Source organism: Salmo trutta, chromosome 1 (genome assembly GCF_901001165.1).
Source record: "Salmo trutta chromosome 1, fSalTru1.1, whole genome shotgun sequence".
NCBI classification, from domain to species: Eukaryota; Metazoa; Chordata; class Actinopteri; order Salmoniformes; family Salmonidae; genus Salmo; species Salmo trutta.
The window spans coordinates 77,959,976-77,980,951 of record NC_042957.1 but is presented as its reverse complement, the minus strand read 5'-3'; the positions used below and the strand labels follow the sequence as shown (position 1 = coordinate 77,980,951).

Genomic DNA, 20,976 nt, shown 5'->3' with positions numbered 1-20,976 from the left:
CTTCAGTAAATCTGATCATCAAACCACTAGTCCTCTACACTGGGTAGTAAACCTTCAGTAAATCTGATCATCAAACCACTAGTCCTCTACACTGGGTAGTAAACCTTCAGTAAATCTGATCATCAAACCACTAGTCCTCTACACTGGGTGGTAAACCTTCAGTAAATCTGATCATCAAACCACTAGTCCTCTACACTGGGTAGTAAACCTTCAGTAAATCTGATCATCAAACCACTAGTCCTCTACACTGGGTAGTAAACCTTCAGTAAATCTGATCATCAAACCACTAGTCCTCTACACTGGGTAGTAAACCTTCAGTAAATCTGATCATCAAACCACTAGTCCTCTACACTGGGTAGTAAACCTTCAGTAAATCTGATCATCAAACCACTAGTCCTCTACACTGGGTAGTAAACCTTCAGTAAATCTGATCATCAAACCACTAGTCCTCTACACTGGGTAGTAAACCTTCAGTAAATCTGATCATCAAACCACTAGTCCTCTACACTGGGTAGTAAACCTTCAGTAAATCTGATCATCAAACCACTAGTCCTCTACACTGGGTGGTAAACCTTCAGTAAATCTGATCATCAAACCACTAGTCCTCTACACTGGGTAGTAAACCTTCAGTAAATCTGATCATCAAACCACTAGTCCTCTACACTGTGTAGTAAACCTTTTTAAAGGGTAATTACACCCCAAAATGTTTAATATATGACCCCTAAACCGCAATGCGCACCGAACCTTGAGTTTGGTTAACCGGCTTGGTGAACCGCTACCACACACACACACACACACACACACACACTAGCCTTATCCTCTATTAGTTGAGAACACACACCCAACTCCAGGTCTGACACATCTACACAAACAGCCTCCATCTCCCATGTGTCTGTGTTCCAGGAAGTGAAGCCTAATTTAACGGAGCGGATACAGGACTACGACGTGTCACTGGACAAGGCCCTGGATGAACTCATGGACGGAGACATCATCGTCTTCCAGAAGTAAGTCATCCCTACATGGTCCCGGGAATCTAACAAAAACCTACAGGAGGGTACAGAGTTGGAGAGCCCTGTTGTAGAGAATGTTATGCTCGTCCCAACACATCAATTGTTTTTGGAGAATTCAGTAACACATTGACTAGCTTCTCCCAGCTAATATCTGTCTGTTTTCTATCTCTCTCCCTCCCCTCTCTACAGAGACGACCCAGAGAACGACAGCAGTGAGCTGCCCACAGCCAAGGACTACTTCCGGGACCTCTACCACCGAGTGGACGTTATCTTCTGTGACAAGACCATCCACAACGACCCCGGCTTTGTTGTCACACTCTCCAACAGGATGAACTACTTCCAGGTAACACACACTCACACTCCCAACAGGATGAACTACTTCCAGGTAACACACACACACATACTCCCAACAGGATGAACTACTTCCAGGTAACACACACACACACATATACTCCCAACAGGATGAACTACTTCCAGGTCAGCAAGAGGTCACACTGTCTTGCATTGTGACTTCCTTCAACATTTGGGTATTGTTCAACAAAGCTGGTGTGTTTGTTGAAGACATGCTCCGGTACTTTAGTCACTAAGAAAGTGTTTTTTAACCTACTGCTTTGGGCTGGATGTGTCAAGGTGTTTGTTGTTCATACATGTATAATCTATCAGCAGAATTACTGTCTTACCTCAATTTGCCATGAAATCCATAGTTTGAAAGCAACTGTTTTCTTGAAGCTGTGCTGCACCCAACAAAAGTGCTGGATAATCTCTATAACTTGTTTGTCTGTCAGGTGGCGAAGACGGTGGCTCAGAGGTTGAACACAGATCCCATGCTCCTCCAGTTCTTCAAATCCCAGGGGTAGGACTGCCGTCACACACATGGACACACACTCCGGTTTCACGCGCCACACTGAGTCAGTACAAAAAGTTTGAAGCCCCAAGTTGACTTGTTGAGTAACCTGTCCCTCTCTCTCTCGTCCTACTCCCTCTCTCCTCGTCCTTCCCTCTCTCTCGTCCTACTCCCTCTCTCCTCGTCCTTCCCTCTCTCTCGTCCTACTCCCTCTCTCCTCCTCCTTCCCTCTCTCTCGTCCTACTCCCTCTCCTCCCTCCCTCTCTCCTCCTCCTTCCCTCTCTCTCCTCCCTCCCTCTCTCCTCCTCCTTCCCTCTCTCCCTCCTCCTTCCCTTTCTCTCATCCTACTCCCTCTCCTCCCTCCCTCTCTCCTCCTCCTTCCTCTCTCTCGTCCTACTCCCTCTCCTCCTTCCCTCTCTCTCGTCCTACTCCCTCTCCTCCTTCCCTCTCTCTCGTCCTACTCCCTCTCCTCCTTCCCTCTCTCTCGTCCTACTCCCTCTCCTCCTTCCCTCTCTCTCGTCCTACTCCCTCTCCTCCTTCCCTCTCTCTCGTCCTACTCCCTCTCCTCCTTCCCTCTCTCTCGTCCTACTCCCTCTCCTCCTTCCCTCTCTCTCGTCCTACTCCCTCCCTGCCTCTTCCTCCTCCTTCCCTCTCTCTCCTCCTCCTTCCCTCTCTCTCCTCCTCCTTCCCTCTCTCTCCTCCTCCTTCCCTCTCTCCTCCTCCTTCCCTCTTTCTCGTCCTACTCCCTCTCTCTCCTCCTCCTTCCCTCTCTCCTCCTCCTTCCCTCTCTCTCGTCCTACTCCCTCTCTCTCCTCCTCCTTCCCTCTCCTCCTCCTTCCCTCTCTCTCCTCTGTCTCTTCTCCTCCTCTTTCCTCCCCCTCTCCTCTCCTCTCTGGGCAGGTACAGAGACGGACCTGGGAATCCTCTCAGACACAACTATGAAGGAACTCTCCGAGATTTGCTGCAGTTCTTCAAACCACGTCAGCCCAAGAAACTCTACTACCAACAGGTAGGGGTGTGTGTGTGTGTGTGTGTGATATGATTGACAGTCATCATTGATGGTGACGTGACAGCAGTTGGCTGAGTATTTGAACTTGACTGGCGCGTCCCAGTGAAGAACGGTGTGTCTCTCGGGACACTGCAGAGCAGCACACACGTCACCTCCTATCAGTCCCCATTCAGATGTTTAAGATACGAGTTCATCGGTCTGCAGACCCCAAACCCGTCCAAATGGAGCATCAGTCAGGAAAACCCCTTCATATTGTTTCTACACCTCCTCTTTTGTGACAGAAGATGTGTGGACCTGAGCATGTCACTGTGTTGACCGTCATTGGTCTCCAGGTTATTTAGCATGGAGAAGAACCCCTAGACAATATCAGTAGTCAAACTGAGCACTGTGCCCAGCGTCACACGCTGACCAATGAGAGGTACAGTGGGGCAAAAAAGTATTTAGTCAGCCAACAATTGTGCAAGTTCTCCCACTTAAAAAGATGAGAGGCCTGTAATTTTCATCATAGGTACACGTCAACTATGACAGACAAAATGAGGGAAAAAAATCCAGAAAATCACATTGTAGGATTTTTAATGAATTTATTTGCAAATTATGGTGGAAAATAAGTATTTGGTCACCTACAAACAAGCAAGATTTCTGGCTCTCACAGACCTGTAACTTCTTCTTTAAGAGGCTCCTCTGTCCTCCACTCGTTACCTGTATTAATGGCACCTGTTTGAACTTGTTATCAGTATAAAAGACACCTGTCCACAACCTCAAACAGTCACACTCCAAACTCCACTATGGCCAAGACCAAAGAGCTGTCAAAGGACACCAGAAACAAAATTGTAGTCCTGCACCAGGCTGGGAAGACTGAATCTGCAATAGGTAAGCAGCTTGGTTTGAAGAAATCAACTGTGGGAGCAATTATTAGGAAATGGAAGACATACAAGACCACTGATAATCTCCCTCGATCTGGGGCTCCACGCAAGATCTCACCCCGTGGGGTCAAAATGATCACAAGAACGGTGAGCAAAAATCCCAGAACCACACGGGGGGACCTAGTGAATGACCTGCAGAGAGCTGGGACCAAAGTAACAAAGCCTACCATCAGTAACACACTACGCTGCCAGGGACTCAAATCCTGCAGTGCCAGACGTGTCCCCCTGCTTAAGCAAGTACATGTCCAGGCCCGTCTGAAGTTTGCTAGAGAGCATTTGGATGATCCAGAAGAGGATTGGGAGAATGTCATATGGTCAGATGAAACCAAAATATAACTTTTTGGTAAAAACTCAACTCGTCGTGTTTGGAGGGCAAAGAATGCTGAGTTGCATCCGAAGAACACCATACCTACTGTGAAGCATGGGGGTGGAAACATCATGCTTTGGGGCTGTTTTTCTGCGAAGGGACCAGGACGACTGATCCGTGTAAAGGAAAGAATGAATGGGGCCATGTATCGTGAGATTTTGAGTGAAAACCTCCTTCCATCAGCAAGGGCATTGAAGATGAAACGTGGCTGGGTCTTTCAGCATGACAATGATCCCAAACACACCGCCCGAGCAACGAAGGAGTGGCTTCGTAAGAAGCATTTCAAGGTCCTGGAGTGGCCTTGCCAGTCTCCAGATCTCAACCCCATAGAAAATCTTTGGAGGGAGTTGAAAGTCTGTGTTGCCCAGCAACAGCCCTAAAACATCACTGCTCTAGAGGAGATCTGCATGGAGGAATGGGCCAAAATACCAGCAACAGTGTGTGAAAACCTTGTGAAGACGTACAGAAAACGTTTGACCTGTGTCATTGCCAACAAAGGGTATATAACAAAGTATTGAGAAACTTTTGTTATTGACCAAATACTTATTTTCCACCATAATTTGCAAATAAATTCATAAAAAATCCTACAATGTGATATTCTGGATTTTTTTTCTCATTTTGAGCTTGGACCCTGCCATTGGACGTGTCACAACACAGGAAATAAAGCTGCTTTCATTTAATTTCGAAGGAAGCATTTCCTCGATGGCTGATGGCTGGGCGCCCGACGTCTATAATGTAGCAGGGCCATAAGACAGCCTGTTCCTCACCAGTCACTGCTCCATCAGTGTCTCACACACACACACACACACACACACACACACACACCTGCTTCATGCTGAAGCTCCTCCACCAGAAAGGAATATTATGTAAGGTTTGCCTGCTCTTAGCCTCTGCCCAGGCTTTCAACAACGTTATCTTTCCTCATGATTCTCCCAGGCTTACGTTATCTTTCCTCATGATTCTCCCAGGCTTTCAACAACATTATCTTTCCTCATGATTCTCCCAGGCTTTCAACAACATTATATTTCCTCATGATTCTCCCAGGCTTTCAACAACATTATCTTTCCTCATGATTCTCCCAGGCTTTCAACAACATTATCTTTCCTCATGATTCTCCCAGGCTTCAACATTATCTTTGATTCGTCCAGTTGCATTAGATTTCGCGTTGTAGCCCAACTTTTTTGTTTTAGCTTATTATTTTACTATATTAAAACATTTAAAAAATGTGTTTGTCCAATAGAGGGCGATGGCATCGTACATCACAATGTTTTCTGGGTACATAATCATGATGGGACAAAAGCTGACAGTGTGTGGGGGGGGTGTGTGTCGTGTTTGTCTCGACTGTATACCAGGGTGTGTATGTGTGTGTACCTGTGTGGGGGGTGTGTGTGACGTGTTTGTGTGTCGTGTTTGTGTCTCGTCTGTGTGTCGTGTTTGTGTGTCTCGTCTGTGTGTCGTGTTTGTGTGTCTCGTCTGTGTGTCGTGTGTGTGACAGGTCTGTGTACCAGGGGGTGTGTGTGACGGGTCTGTGTATTAGGGGGTGTGTGTGTGACGGGTCTGTGTACCAGGGGGTGTGTGTGACGGGTCTGTGTACCAGGGGGTGTGTGTGACAGGTCTGTGTACCAGGGGGTGTGTGTGTGTGTACCGGGGTGTGTGTGTGTGTGTCTGTGTACCAGGGTGTGTCTGTGTACCAGGGTGGGTCTGTGTACCAGGGTGGGTCTGTGTACCAGGGTGGGTCTGTGTACCAGGGGGTGTGTGACGGGTCTGTGTACCGGGGGGGTGTGTGACGGGTCTGTGTACCGGGGGTCTGTGTGACGGGTCTGTGTACCAGGGGGTCTGTGTGACGGGTCTGTGTACCGGGGGGGGTGTGACGGGTCTGTGTACCGGGGGGTGTGTGACGGGTCTGTGTACCGGGGGGTCTGTGTGACGGGTCTGTGTACCGGGGGGTCTGTGTGACGGGTGTGTGTGACGGGTCTGTGTACCAGGGGGTCTGTGTTCCAGGGGGTGTGTGACGGGTCTGTGTTCCAGGGGGTGTGTGAACTGACTGTTAATGTTGTCTCCTCTCAGTTAAAGATGAAGATCACAGACTTTGAGAACAGGAGGAGCTTCAAGTCCATATGGCTCAACAGCCAATACAGAGAAGAGGTAACATACACACTGTTTATATTACACACAGTGAAGATACAACTTTTCATTTGACTTTATACTCCAGCTTTTTGGATTTGATATGTTTTCTGAGGCAACAGGACAGAATGTCACATTTTTATGAGGGTAATTTCATATCTGTTTTACTGTTTTATAAATTAAAGCACTCTATGCATCTAGTCCCCCATTTTTGAAAGTATCATGTATTTGGTGTATTAAAATAGTCAAAGGTTTATTATTTGGTCACATATTCTTAGCATGCAATGACTACATCAAGCTTGTGACTACCAAGTAGTTGGATGAATTTGCGGTATGTTGTGCCCAATAGAAATTAATGTTAAGTAATGTTTTGTCATTGGATTCACTTTTATTGTAAATAGAATGTTTCTAAACACATGAAAGTGGATGCTACCATGGTTACAGATAATCCTGAATGAGCCATGAATAATAATGATCACTCATACCCCCAAAATCATGAATAAGGATCATACTGCCCAAAGTTGCTCTCCTGTTATTGGTTATGGTGGGGGGCGGGGCACGATCAGACTGCCCTGTTATTGGTGCAGGGCGTGACACGATCAGACTGCCCTGTTATTGGTGGGGGGGAGGGGCACGATCAAACTGCCATGTTATTGGTGGGGGGGCGGGGCACGATCAGACTGCCCTGTTATTGGTGGGGGGCGGGGCACGATCAGACTGCCCTGTTATTTGTGGGGGGGAGGGGCACGATCAGACTGCCCTGTTATTGGTGGGGGGAGGGGCACGATCAGACTGCCCTGTTATTGGTGGGGGGGAGGGGCACGATCAAACTGCCCTGTTATTGGTGGGGGGGAGGGGCACGATCAAACTGCCCTGTTATTGGTGGGGGGCGGGGCACGATCTTTAATTTTCTTTTAATGTTTTACCTTTTACAAGCTGCAAATTCATCTGACAAGTTTGTATTCACAAGCTTGATATATTCATTGCGTGCTAAGAATATGGGACCAAACACTAAACTTTTGACTATTTTAATACACCTCAAGTGAATTTGTCCCAATACTTCTGACTTCTTCAAATGGGGGGAACTAGATGTATAAAATGCATTAATAAAATACAAAAAACATCTGTATGAAAGTACCCTCAAATAAAAGGTAACATTCTGTACGGTCACCTCGTTTGAAAAATGTGATCTCACACACAGGCTTTCTAACCTTTGACCCTGATGATTAATACATTTTCATAACCGTCTCCCTCCAGGAGATCACTCTCTACCCAGATAAACACGGCTGTGTCAGGGACCTGCTGGAGGAATGTAAAAAAGCTGTAGAGCTCTCCGACAAAGGCTCAGAGAAGCTCCGGTAAGCAGAGACTGTGATAGACAGTGTCACCACAGTGCTGCCCTCTGGTGGTCAGGCCTGTATTACATCCAGGGGTTCTTCAATGCTATTATTATACCTCTGCTGGTCAGGCCTGTATTACATCCAGGGGTTCTTCAATGCTATTATTATACCTCTGCTGGTCAGGCCTGTATTACATCCAGGGGTTCTTCAATGCTATTATTATACCTCTGCTGGTCAGGCTTGTATTACATCCAGGGGTTCTTCAATGCTATTATTATACCTCTGCTGGTCAGGCCTGTAGTACATCCAGGGGTTCTTCAATGCTATTATTATACCTCTGGTGGTCAGGCCTGTATTACATCCAGGGGTTCTTTAATGCTATTATTATACCTCTGCTGGTCAGGCCTGTATTACATCCAGGGGTTCTTCAATGCTATTATTATACCTCTGGTGGTCAGGCCTGTATTACATCCAGGGGTTCTTCAATGCTATTATTATACCTCTGGTGGTCAGGCCTGTATTACATCCAGGGGTTCTTCAATGCTATTATTATACAATGCTATTATTATACCTCTGCTGGTCAGGCCTGTATTACATCCAGGGGTTCTTCAATGCTATTATTATACTTGACTGCTGCTGTTCTCTATTTTTCTCCACCCTGCCTCTAACCTCTCGCCCTCTCTCTCCCCCCTCCCACACTCCTCCCATCCCTCCCTCCCACCTCCCTCTCTCCAGACTGTTGGAGATAGTAAGCTATAAGATCATCGGGGTTCACCAGGAGGACGAGCTGTTAGAATGTTTATCTCCCGCCGCCAGCCGTACCTTCAGAATAGAGGTATGTTCTTTCTCCTCTTATTCTCTCTCTCTCTCTCTCCTATCTCTCTCTCTCCACACCTTCAGAATAGAGGTGTGTTCCTCCTCTCCTGCTAACCTCTCTCTCTCTCTCTCTCCACACCTTCAGAATAGAGGTGTGTTCCTCCTCTCCTGCTAACCTCTCTCTCTCTCTCTCTCTCTCCACACCTTCAGAATAGAGGTGTGTTCCTCCTCTCCTCCTAACCTCTCTCTCTCTCTCTCCACACCTTCAGAATAGAGGTGTGTTCCTCCTCTCCTGCTAACCTCTCTCTCTCTCTCCACACCTTCAGAATAGAGGTGTGTTCCTCCTCTCCTCCTAACCTCTCTCTCTCCACACCTTCAGAATAGAGGTGTGTTCCTCCTCTCCTCCTAACCTCTCTCTCTCTCTCTCTCTCCACACCTTCAGAATAGAGGTGTGTTCCTCCTCTCCTCCTAACCTCTCTCTCTCCACACCTTCAGAATAGAGGTGTGTTCCTCCTCTCCTCCTAACCTCTCTCTCTCTCTCTCTCTCTCTCCACACCTTCAGAATAGAGGTGTGTTCCTCCTCTCCTGCTAACCTCTCTCTCTCCACACCTTCAGAATAGAGGTACATTCCTCCTCTCCTCCTAACCTCTCTCTCTCTCTCTCTCTCTCTCCACACCTTCAGAATAGAGGTGTGTTCCTCCTCTCCTCCTAACCTCTCTCTCCACACCTTCAGAATAGAGGTGTGTTCCTCCTCTCCTCCTAACCTCTCTCTCTCTCTAGGAACTTCCTCTGGACCAGGTAGACCTGGATAAGGACACTGAGATGTTGATTCCCGTGGCACATTTCCACAAGGAGGTCTTTGGAACGTTTGGAATCCCTTTCCTGCTGAAGATCAGACAGGTGTGTGTTGTTTTACTCCGTTTCATGTCTGTTCTCACTGACTGACTGGATCTGGTGTGACTGACTGGATCTGGTGTGACTGACTGGATCTGGTGTGACTGACTGGATCTGGTGTGACTGACTGGATCAGTCACACCAGTCTCCTCTGTCTCAGACAGAGGAGTGTAGGCCACTGTGTGGTGTTGACTGACAGCTTAATGCTGAAGCATGTCTTTTCTACTGTCTCAGACAGAGGAGATGTAGGCCACTGTAGCTGCTGGTAAAGTCATTCAAAGCCTCTACTTTATCACTCAGGATGGAACTTTCCGCTGCTACTATTTTTGCCATGTAATGTTAAAACAAAATCACATTTAACAAAAATGTAATTGCTTTGCCACATTTTTTGCATTATTACTTTAGTGCCTTGTTGCAAACAGGATGCATGTTTTTGAATATTCATATTGTGTACAGGCTTCCTTCTTTTCACTCTGTCAATTAGATTAGTATTGTGGATTAACTACAAATGTTACTACTGTGGAACCATTTTGGGTTTCAGTTTAACTTTTGTATGAGTGAAGCTTTTAGTGAGATATTTTAATTAATGCTTTAATATTTACATTTCAGTCCCCCAAACATATTCATTATATAAATAAGCATGTTTACTTTTGTCTGGGTTACCATTCCAAATACATGTAAATATTATTTGCTCATATAATTTGAACCATGAGTAGTCTGGAGTAGACAGCGCCGTTAGTAGTAAATACATAAACTGTGATGTGATAAGAGTTAATCAGTGTGATATTTTAATCTCTTCATAAATAGTTAAACATCTGCATATATTAACACTTGTTTTTAGTCTATGATTTTGTAAACCCTTGATGTTATTGTTTGATCTGATCTTAAGAGAGCATTTCAATGGCCAGAACAAATAAATATGGAGACAATGGACAACCTTGTTTAACTCCTCTGGGCAGTTCGATACTTTCTGAGAAGTAACCATTATTTTACGATTTTAAATCTGGTGTTGCTGTACATGACTTTAACCTATTATACAAGAGACTCCCCAAGATTTATCAAAGGTCTTTTTCGAAGTCGGCTGTTCTATGCATTTTGTCAGGATTTTTGCATCGCAGCAAGAAGTGTAAGGAGCCTCCCAGTTTTTTTTCTTTTCGGATTGGATCTTTATACTTACCACCTGGGTCCTGTTTCAGTAATAATGAAATCAGACCTTCTTGTTGAGTGTCTGATAATCTACAGTTTTTATAGGAGTGGTTAAAACATGCTAATTGGAAGTTTACATGCACTTAGGTTGGAGTTTCAACCATTCCACAAACTATAGTTAGTTAACAAACTATAGTTTTGGCAAGTCAGTTAGGACATCTACTTTGCATGACACAAGTAATTTTTCCAACAATTGTTTACAGACAGATTATTTCACCTATAATTCACTGTATCACAATTCCAGTGGGTCAGAAGTTTACATACACTAAGTTGACTGTGCCTTTAAACAACTTGGAAAATTGTAACGCTGCTGGGTTTTTCCTGTGCGTTTGACAAACTCTGTGTGTGTGTGTGTGTGTGTGTGTGTGTGTGTGTGTGTGTGTGTGTGTGTGTGTGTGTGTGTGTGTGTGTGTTCTCAGGGTGAGCCTTTCAGAGATGTGATGAGGAGGATTCAGAGCATGCTGGAAATCCAGGAGAAAGAGTTTGAGAAGGTCAGTACTTCGTTCCTCCTCTCTTCACTCCCTCCCTATTTCTCCCTTCCCTCTCTCGCCTTCTCTCCTCCTCCCTCGCCATTGCTCTCTTTCCAGGGTGTCCACTAACTAAAGCTGTGACGATAAACAGAAAATTACTAACGACATAGCCCTCTTACCGAAGCAATTTTGATAATGTCGGTAATTCCGATGATTAGGCTACACAACTGCAGATTGTTTGTGTTCTAAAACCATTATTTGGTCAACAGTAATGTACAATTAGCCTGCTTCCTGCAATGACAGTAGCTGCCCAGTCCTTGGCTGCATTCCAAACACTTAAGACACACCCTCTCCCCTCAGCCCTCAAATGAAGTGCATACTTAATGATTCAGATTTTTAAATGGACCGCCCTTGCCCGGAAATTCATTTCATCCCGCAATTGTGTTTTCAGCCACCGGTAGCTTGTTGTTGCTTTATATGTGTTAGTCAATTATTATTGCATGTCTACTTATATTAACTATATAATTATTAATAGACACCTACTGTAGGATACCTAGCTAACTTTAGCCTGCCTAGCTGGAACTTCTGAATAAGGAAAATGTTTATTTCTACAATTTCCAAAAGGTAACCAAACAAAAACATCATTACTTTTACGAGACGTGTTTGTACCGTCATGTGCTTTAGTAGCACAGTTTCTAACTTATTTATATTCGTTTTTACTTACACTTGTATGTTGACTTCTCCGTATTGACGTTGAGGTTAAGTTTCGGCTGACTTTTCTTAGCGGATGTACAATCATCGCGAATTGAATTATGGGGCGTTTCAGGCCCCGACGTGAACATAATTGTACACTCGCAAACGGGGATTCCCCCAAGGGCATAAGGCGAGGGTAAGTAGACAAGGGTGTGTCTTTTATGAGTCTGAAACCTAGCCCTTGTTTCTCTGTGGGCTCTCACTCCCCCCCCCCACTTAGCACACAGAGTGAAGGGAGTGTTTTGATACACACACGCATTTTGACAGTTGAGCAACGTTTTGAAATGTAATTGCGGCGAAAACAGTTGTTAAAACGCCTACTGTTACTGTTAAAAACGAGTCGTTTCAGCTTTGCGACTATAACAATTATTTGTCAACTGTCAATATAGAGGAAATAACACTACTTTACTGGCGGAGTATGTCATTGAGATATCATATTTACAATTAGCAATATAGCTCATGTGTTTTGAGTTGCCAGTTCCTCAGGTGGTGAATTGTAGCATATAGGCTAGGACAATATTCACTGAAAACATGCAGGCACATTCATGTCTAAAGAGCCCAAAATATCTGATTTATTTTGATATGTTGCACATTAAAAATATCCCATCATGCATTCCCAGAACATGTTAGACAAAATGGCTAACTTGTTTCATGTCTTACTTGGCACTGGTAGGTCAGTCTAGAGGCCTCCTGCTGCTAAGTATAGTCATTTCATACCGGATTCACTGAATGAGGGGAGTGATTTTATTAGACTTTTTGGTTGTAAGATCATGTTTTAATGTAATAGTATAACACCCCCAGGAGTGTTACTGGGTGTGTAGACTTTAGTTCCAGCCCTACTCTAACACCAGATTCTACAAATCAACAGCTCAGCAAATCGGAGGGCCTGTTGTCCGGACCTCTGGCAGTCTCTATGGGTGTGCCACAGGGTTCAATTCTCGGGCCGACTCTCTTCCCTGTATACATCAATGATGTTGCTCTTGCTGCTGGTGATTCTCTGATCCACCTCTACGCAGACGACACCTTTCTGTATACTTCTGGCCCCTCTTTGGACACTGTTAACCTCTCTAGGGCCGGCGGGACGAAATCGTCCCACCTACGTAACAGCCAGTGGAATCCTGTGGCGCGTTATTCAAATACCTTAGAAATGCTATTACTTCAATTTCTCAAACATGTCACTATTTTACAGCATTTTAAAGACAAGACTCTCGTTAATCTAACCACACTGTCCGATTTTCAAAAAGGCTTTACAACGAAAGCAAAACATTAGATTATGTCAGCAGAGTACCCAGCCAGAAATAATCAGACACCCATTTTTCAAGCTAGCATATAATGTCACATAAACCCAGAAGACAGCTAAATGCAGCACTAACCTTTGATGATCTTCATCAGATGACAACCCTAGGACATTATGTTATACAATACATGCATGTTTTGTTCAATCAAGTTCATATTTATATCAAAAACCAGCTTTTTACATTAGCATGTGACGTTCAGGACTAGCATACCCCCCGCAAACTTCCGGCGAATTTACTAACAATTTACTAAATTACTCACGATAAACGTTCACAAAAAGCATAACAATTATTTTAAGAATTATAGATACAGAACTCCTCTATGCACTCGATATGTCCGATTTTAAAATAGCTTTTTGGTGAAAGCACATTTTGCAATATTCTAAGTAGATAGCCCGGCATCACAGGGCTAGCTATTTAGACACCCAGCAAGTTGAGCCTTCACCAAACTCCGATTTACTATTAGAAAGTTTGATTACCTTTGGTGTTCTTCGTCAGAATGCGCTCCCAGGACTTCTACTTCAATAACAAATGTTGGTTTGGTCCCAAATAATCCATAGTTATGTTCAAACAGCGGCGTTTTGTTAGTGCGTTCAAGACACTATCCGAATGGTAAATAAGGGTCACGCGCACGCCGCATTTCGTGACAAAAAAAATCTAAATATTCCATTACCGTACTTCGAAGCATGTCAACCGCTGTTTAAAATCAATTTTTATGCCATTTTTCTCGTAAAAAAGCGATAATATTCCGACCGGGAATCTGCAATTAGGTAAACAGACGAAAGAAAATAAAGCACGGGGTCGACTCGGGCACGCGCCTAAGCCCATTGTCCTCTGATCGGCCACTTGTCAAAGGCGATAATGTGTTTCAGCCAGAGGCTGCCTCGATATCGTTCAGCTTTTTCCCGGGCTCTGAGAGCCTATGGGAGCCGTAGGAAGTGTCACGTTACAGCAAAGATCCTCAGTCTTCAATAAACAGAGGCAAGAAGAACAACACCTTGTCAGACAAGCCACTTCCTGGTCAGAATCTTCTCAGGTTTTTGCCTGCCATATGAGTTCTGTTCTACTCAGACACCATTCAAACAGTTTTAAAACTTTAGGGTGTTTTCTATCCAAAGCCAATAAGTATATGCATATTCTAGTTACTGGGCAGGAGTAGTAACCAGATTAAATCGGGTACGTTTTTTATCCGGCCGTGTAAATACTGCCCCCTAGCCCTAACAGGTTAACAAACCTCCAGGCGAGCTTCAATGCCATATAACTCTCCTTCCGTGACCTCCAACTGCTCTTAAATGCAAGTAAAACTAAATGCATGCTATTCAATTGATCACTGCCCCCACCTGCTCACCCGTCCAGCATCACTACTCTGGACGGCTCTGACTTAGAATACGTGGACAACTACAAATACCTGGGTGTCTGGTTAGACTGTAAACTCTCCTTCCAGACTCACATTAAACATCTCCAATCCAAAATTAAATCTAGAATCGGCTTCCTATATCGCAACAAAGCATCCTTCACTCATGCTGCCAAACATACCCTCGTAAAACTGACCATCCTACCGATCCTCGACTTCGGTGATGTCATCTATAAAATAGCCTCCAACGCTCTACTCAACAAACTGGATGCAGTCTATCACAGTGCCATCCGTTTTGTCACCAAAGCCCCATACACTACTCACCATTGCGACCTGTACGCTCTCGTTGGTTGGCCCTCGCTTCATACTTGTCGCCAAACCCACTGGCTACAGGTTATCTACAAGTCTCTGCTAGGTAAAGCCCCGCCTTATCTCAGCTCACTGGTCACCATGGCAGCACCAACCTGTAGCACGCGCTCCAGCAGGTATATCTCACTGGTCACCCCCAAAGCCAATTCCTCCTTTGGTCGTCTTTCCTTCCAGTTCTCTGCTGCCAATGACTGGAACAAACTGCAAAAATCTCTGAAGCTGGAGACTCATATCTCCCTCAATAGCTTTAAGCACCAGCTGTCAGAGCAGCTCACAGATCACTGCACCTGTACATAGCCCATCTGTAAACAGCCCATCTATCTACCTACCTCATCCCCATACTGTATTTATTTATTTATCTTGCTCCTTTGCACCCCAGTATCTCTACTTGCACATTTATCTTCTGCACATCTACCATTCCAGTGTTTAATTGCTATATTGTAATTACTTCGCCACCATGGCCTATTTATTGCCTTACCTTACCTCATTTGCACTCACTGTATATAGACTTTTTGTTTTCTTTTGTTCTACTGTATTATTGACTGTATGTTTTGTTTATTCCATGTGTAACTCTGTGTTGTATGTGTCGAATTGCTACGCTTTATCTTGGCCAGGTCACAGTTGCAAATGAGAACTAGCCTACCTGGTTAAATAAAGGTGAAATAATTTTTAAAATAAAAAACCAGGACCTTGTTAAGCTGACTCAGGTGTGTTTGAGCAGTGCTGGACCAAAAGCCTGCACACCCAGTGACCTATCTCTCCAGATGGACCGTTGACCATGTGTTTTATACAGTAACAGTGCTGTACATTTGACTAAGTTATTTTTTTCACAGTGATATTGTTATGGTATTAAGTATCATTATATTAAGCTGGTGTAGGTATCTAAGCCAAAAAGCTGAACACTTAGTGATCTAGCTAATGATTAGCCCATTGGGGTAGCCTAAACAAAAGCAGATGGGCAACCCCATGCTTCAGCCATCTATAGCCTAGCCACCACGCTGCTACAGCCATCTATAGCCTAGCCGCCACGCTGCTACAGCTATCTATAGCCTAGCCGCCACGCTGCTACAGCCATCTATAGCCTAGCCGCCACGCTGCTACAGCCATCTATAGCCTAGCCGCTATGCTGCTACAGCCATCTATAGCCTAGCCGCTATGCTGCTACAGCCATCTATAGCCTAGCCGCTATGCTGCTACAGCCATCTATAGCCTAGCCGCTATGCTGCTACAGCCATCTGTAGCCTAGCCGCTATGCTGCTACAGCCATCTGTAGCCTAGCCGCTTTGCTGCTACAGCCATCAGCCGTTTATAGCCTATAACCAGAAGGGTCAAGTATAAACGGCTTTATGAATACTGTGTTCTTTGTCTGCAGTTCAAGTTTGCGATAGTGATGATGGGCCGGCATCAGTACATCACTGAAGATGAGTACGAGGTCAACCTGAAAGACTTCCAGCCACAGCCAGGTACACTACTGCTAACTTATATCAACTACTACTACTAGTTTTGCACAGTATACCAAAACTTTGGTACTCTTTTGAGACTAGAACATGAAAAACGGTTGGGTACTACACTTTCTGTTACTTTCGGTACTTCTGCCAGAGAGGATCCAGTCTGTCTCGTAATTTGTCTGAATCTTCTCTTGGGGGTCAGTAGCTAGCCAGGCTACTTGTCTTCTCTGGGGGGGGGGCAGTAGCTAGCCAGGCTACTTGTCTTCTCTGGGGGGGGCAGTAGCTAGCCAGGCTACTTGTCTTCTCTGGGGGGGGCAGTAGCTAGCCAGGCTACTTGTCTTCTCTAGGGGGGGGCAGTAGCTAACCAGGCTACTTGTCTTCTCTAGGGGGGGCAGTAGCTAGCCAGGCTACTTGTCTTCTCTAGGGGGGGGCAGTAGCTAGCCAGGCTACTTGTCTTCTCTAGGGGGGGGCAGTAGCTAGCCAGGCTACTTGTCTTCTCTAGGGGGGGGCAGTAGCTAGCCAGGCTACTTGGTTTCTCTAGGGGGGGGCAGTAGCTAGCCAGGCTACTTGGTTTCTCTTGGGGGGGCAGTAGCTAGCCAGGCAACTTGTCTTCTCTAGGGGGGGCAGTAGCTAGCCAGGCTACTTGTCTTCTCTAGGGGGGGGGGGCAGTAGCTAGTCAGGCTACTTGTCTTCTCTAGGGGGGGCAGTAGCTAGCCAGGATGTGCTTGCGCATGTAGCTGACACAGCGTGAGTCATTTTTGAGTAGTAAGCAAGAGAAAATGCAGTCAGCATGGCGTGTTGAAATAAAAACCACCTCCGCCCGCAGCTTGTTGACCAAACTGCAGAAGTCAACTTTGGGAATACTTCGCTTACAGAGCAGATGACGAGGGCCAGCCCACCTAAACAACTAAGCAAATGGTGGAACAAAACAGTGCAGTGCAAGAGGTTTAGTTCCAAAATGACAACATACAAATATTTTACACATCACATTGTAACGTCATCATTATTCTACTAAATGTGAATAATTTGTGTGTGACAATGACATGACAATATATTCAGCATGACGTGAGCATTATAATATGGTTACACAACCCAAAAGTAAGGTCAAATGCACTCATAATACTTTTAGACTTCTTCACGTTTGTGTGGACTAGCCAGCCAGCAGTCCTGGGCAGAGCGTTGCACCCTGGGAAATGAAGTGCACTCTGGGAATCTTAGTATGCTGTGTAAATTAGATTGTGTTTCTATGTCGTGTAGACTATTGCAATATAGAAGCTTCAGAAATGAGTTTCAATGTGTGTTTTGTCATTTTGGAACTAAACTATTCATGTAATACATTCAGTTATTTAGCTGTTATGAATTATAGGTCTGATGTAATTTGACCCAATATTATGGCCATAGATAAACAAATTAACCCTGTCTCAAATTACATGTATTTGTACAATTATTTTGTCTGCTGAGTTTCTGATATGGGTTTGGATCAGGAACATGGTGTTCTATTTTTGTAAGAAATGGAATATAGAGGAGAAGATATTCTGTGTTGATAACTGGTAGAAAGAAACAAATATCAGCCCAGTGGTTATTCTGGGACTTTAGCTAATACACTTTATTATGTTGTTGTTGCTGTGGTATTGTGACACTACTACTACTAACTGCTGCCACTACTAACGACTACTAATACTAACTATTGCTGCCACTACTAACAACTAATACTAACTACTACCGCTACTAACTACTACTACCACTACTAATACTAACTGCTACTGCTCCTAACTACAGCTACTACTAACTACTGCTACTGCTCCTAACTACTACCACTACTAATGACTACTACTAATACTAACTACTACCACTACTAACTACTAATACTAACTGCTACTGCTCCTAACTACTACTAATACTAACTGCTACTGCTTCTAACTACTACCACTACTAACGACTACTACTAATACTAACTGCTACTGCTCCTAACTACTACCACTACTAACTACTAATACTAACTGCTACTGCTCCTAACTACTACCACTACTAACTACTACTACTAATACTAACTGCTACTACTACTAATACTAACTGCTACTGCTTCTAACTACTACCACTACTAATACTAACTGCTACTGCTCCTAACTACTACTAATACTAACTGCTACTGCTTCTAACTACTACTACTACTACTAATACTAACTGCTACTGCTCCTAACTTCTACCACTACTAACGACTACTACTAATACTAACTGCTACTAACTACTACCACTACTAATTACTGCTACCACCACTAACAGCTACTAATACTATCACTGCTACTAACTACTACCACTGTTACTAGTACTACTACTAATACTAACTACCACTGCCACTACTAACAACTACTAATACTAACTACCACTTACTGCTACTACTACCTACTGCTACCACTGCCACTACTAACACTATCACTGCTACTAACTACTACCACTGTTACTACTACTACTACTGCTGCTAATACTGCTACCAACTAATACCACCACCAGGCTCTCTCGCTCTCTCTCTCGCTCTCTCAGAATGTTAACTATGTGCTATAGTTGTGTAACATCCCTCTCCCCTCTAGGTAACATGTCCCACCCTCGACCCTGGTTAGGCCTGGACCACTTCAACAAAGCCCCGAAGAGAGGTCGCTATACCTACCTGGAGAAAGCTATCAAGATCCACAACTGAGCAACCCTCCTCTCGCCTCTTCCTCCTTCCTCCTCTCGCCTCTTCCTCCTCTCTCCTCTTCCTCCTCCTTACCCCACCATAACCACAGACTGTAACCAACCAATTGTCTGTGCCCCACCTCTAACACCTTCCACAGACATCGTGATGTCTCCTGATGTCTTCTGTCTCTGTCACACGGATCCATCCGTTAGCAGGCTGCTGATGATGATACTATACCACCCCTTCTTCCCAACCCCCCCCCCCTTCCCTCCCCCACCACCACCACCCTTCTACTGTTTTTGAGGCTGTTGGGTTTTTGGCTTCTCTAACTCCGACTGCCTATTTTTGTCTGGATGAAAGAAATGAAATTGGAGAAAAGACAGGATGATGAACTTTACTTTTTCCCGGTTTATTTTGTTTTGTTTTTAATAATAAGAGTTGTTTCGAAACGTAAAGAGCGCTGCTGCATATAGTGGGGGGTGACGAGGCAGAGATCATCATTAGCAGAAACCAAGAAGGATGATTTGGTCTTGTAAAGAAGAGAACCAGTTGCAGAAGGGTTAAAGCTTGAGACTCGTATTCCTGATGTGATCCTTCATATCCCCCTCCCCTTTAGTCAACTAGTCAAAGTGTTTCCATCTTTAAAAAAAAATCAGTTTTTGTCTTTTTTCTGCAATATCTTCTTGTATAATAAAATAAAAATCCACAGCATCTGTTTAAAATAAATGTAAAAAGAGAAGAAGTGGTCTGTACTTTCATCTGCACGTTGCCACTTCATATCAAAGCCGTTTCTCAGGACTGGTAAATGGCAACTTTGGTCGTACTTATGATTTTAATGTTGCCCTTCCTCTCCTCTTTTCCTCTCCTGTTATGTTCCCTCCATCCCTCTCTCCCTGAGGGTTTGTGACGGGGTGTATCTCCTCTGGTGTTTGTGCTGGGGGAGTTTGACTGAGCAGTGCTGCTTTAGTAGGAAGCCTCGGCCATTAGTGAGCCCTCTGGTTTCACCATATATACACAGAACCAGTGTTACTATAATTATTATTAGAACAACAAACACACTGACCTTTTTTCTTAAGCACAGATGGAATGCCCCCCCCCCCCTAAAAGCCCATCATAGTTGGCTTTGTGAAGAGATTTGAAATTGTGTGTGTATATATATATGAAAAAAAAAACTTTAAAAAAAAACGTGAAATGAGAGAAACAGAACTTTGTTATTGATTGGCTACAAACTGAAAAGATTCAGGTGTTCATATTCCTTGTGTAGTTTTTTTGTTTGTTTTTGTTTAGGGTTTCTTGATTCTTTAGATTCTTATTGTTTTGGTTCTGTTTTCTCATTTTTGTTTTAACTAACGGCACCCGTTGGTTCTGATAGTGATGTTAAGGGTTAAGATAACGAGCTGCGGTACCGACCGGGGGGATTAGGGTACAGAAATGATGCTAACTTTTCCCCAAAACTCCCAGCTTTTCCACAAATCCCAGTTGGAGGATTCCAGACTACCTGCGTATACTCCTCTGATTCTGAGGAATCTTCCAACAGGGATTTCTGGAAAACCCAGGGAATTCTGGGGAAGTTACTGGAGTTTTGTCACCCTAGATGAGATCAGGGCCCGTTATCCATTAGGCGTGCTGATCTAGGAACTGTCCGTACAAGCTTATTCCTTTATGATCTAAAAGGCCAAACTGCTGCTAGACCAGCACTACTATCCTGAGACTCTTGGTGGATACGGGCCCTGATCAACACCCTTGTTCCTCCTTGATTTGGTATTTTTCCAGTTGAAGCTCGTCCCTGTAGCAGCAGTGTACCACAACTACTCCTGTATATTGCCTTTTTTTGCTGGAAAATGTATGTTGAATAAAATTTTCTATAAAAACATGTCCGCTCGCTGCTAGTCCCATCTGAGCAAAGTTAAAACCAGGCCAGTTTTATATGGAGCGAGTATATAGACAGAGTGAACAAAACATTAAGAACACCTCTTTCCATGATGTTGCCTGACTAGGTGAAATGCTTTGATCCCTTATTGATGTCACTTGTTTAAAAAAAAAAAAAAAAAATACACTTCAATCAGTATAGATGAAGGGG

The 20,976-nt window shown here is 44.3% G+C and overlaps 1 protein-coding gene across 2 annotated transcripts in view; it reads left to right on the top strand.

Annotated features, from left to right (window-relative positions):
* LOC115208339 (ubiquitin carboxyl-terminal hydrolase 7) overlaps positions 1-19,635 on the top strand; it is a 59,737-nt gene extending 40,102 nt beyond the window's left edge. Inside the window, exons 21-31 of one of the 2 annotated variants that reach the window (XM_029776305.1) lie at positions 904-1,004; positions 1,200-1,353; positions 1,796-1,863; positions 2,755-2,863; positions 6,221-6,298; positions 7,535-7,635; positions 8,353-8,452; positions 9,214-9,333; positions 10,953-11,024; positions 16,147-16,237; positions 18,811-19,635. In XM_029776305.1, coding sequence (XP_029632165.1) covers positions 904-1,004; positions 1,200-1,353; positions 1,796-1,863; positions 2,755-2,863; positions 6,221-6,298; positions 7,535-7,635; positions 8,353-8,452; positions 9,214-9,333; positions 10,953-11,024; positions 16,147-16,237; positions 18,811-18,917 — 1,101 coding nt within the window. In that variant the 3' untranslated portion in view covers positions 18,918-19,635. The remainder of the gene's footprint in view (positions 1-903; positions 1,005-1,199; positions 1,354-1,795; positions 1,864-2,754; positions 2,864-6,220; positions 6,299-7,534; positions 7,636-8,352; positions 8,453-9,213; positions 9,334-10,952; positions 11,025-16,146; positions 16,238-18,810) is intronic. The other variant, XM_029776314.1, reaches the window with a different exon arrangement.
* Positions 19,636-20,976: the final 1,341 nt, after the last annotated feature.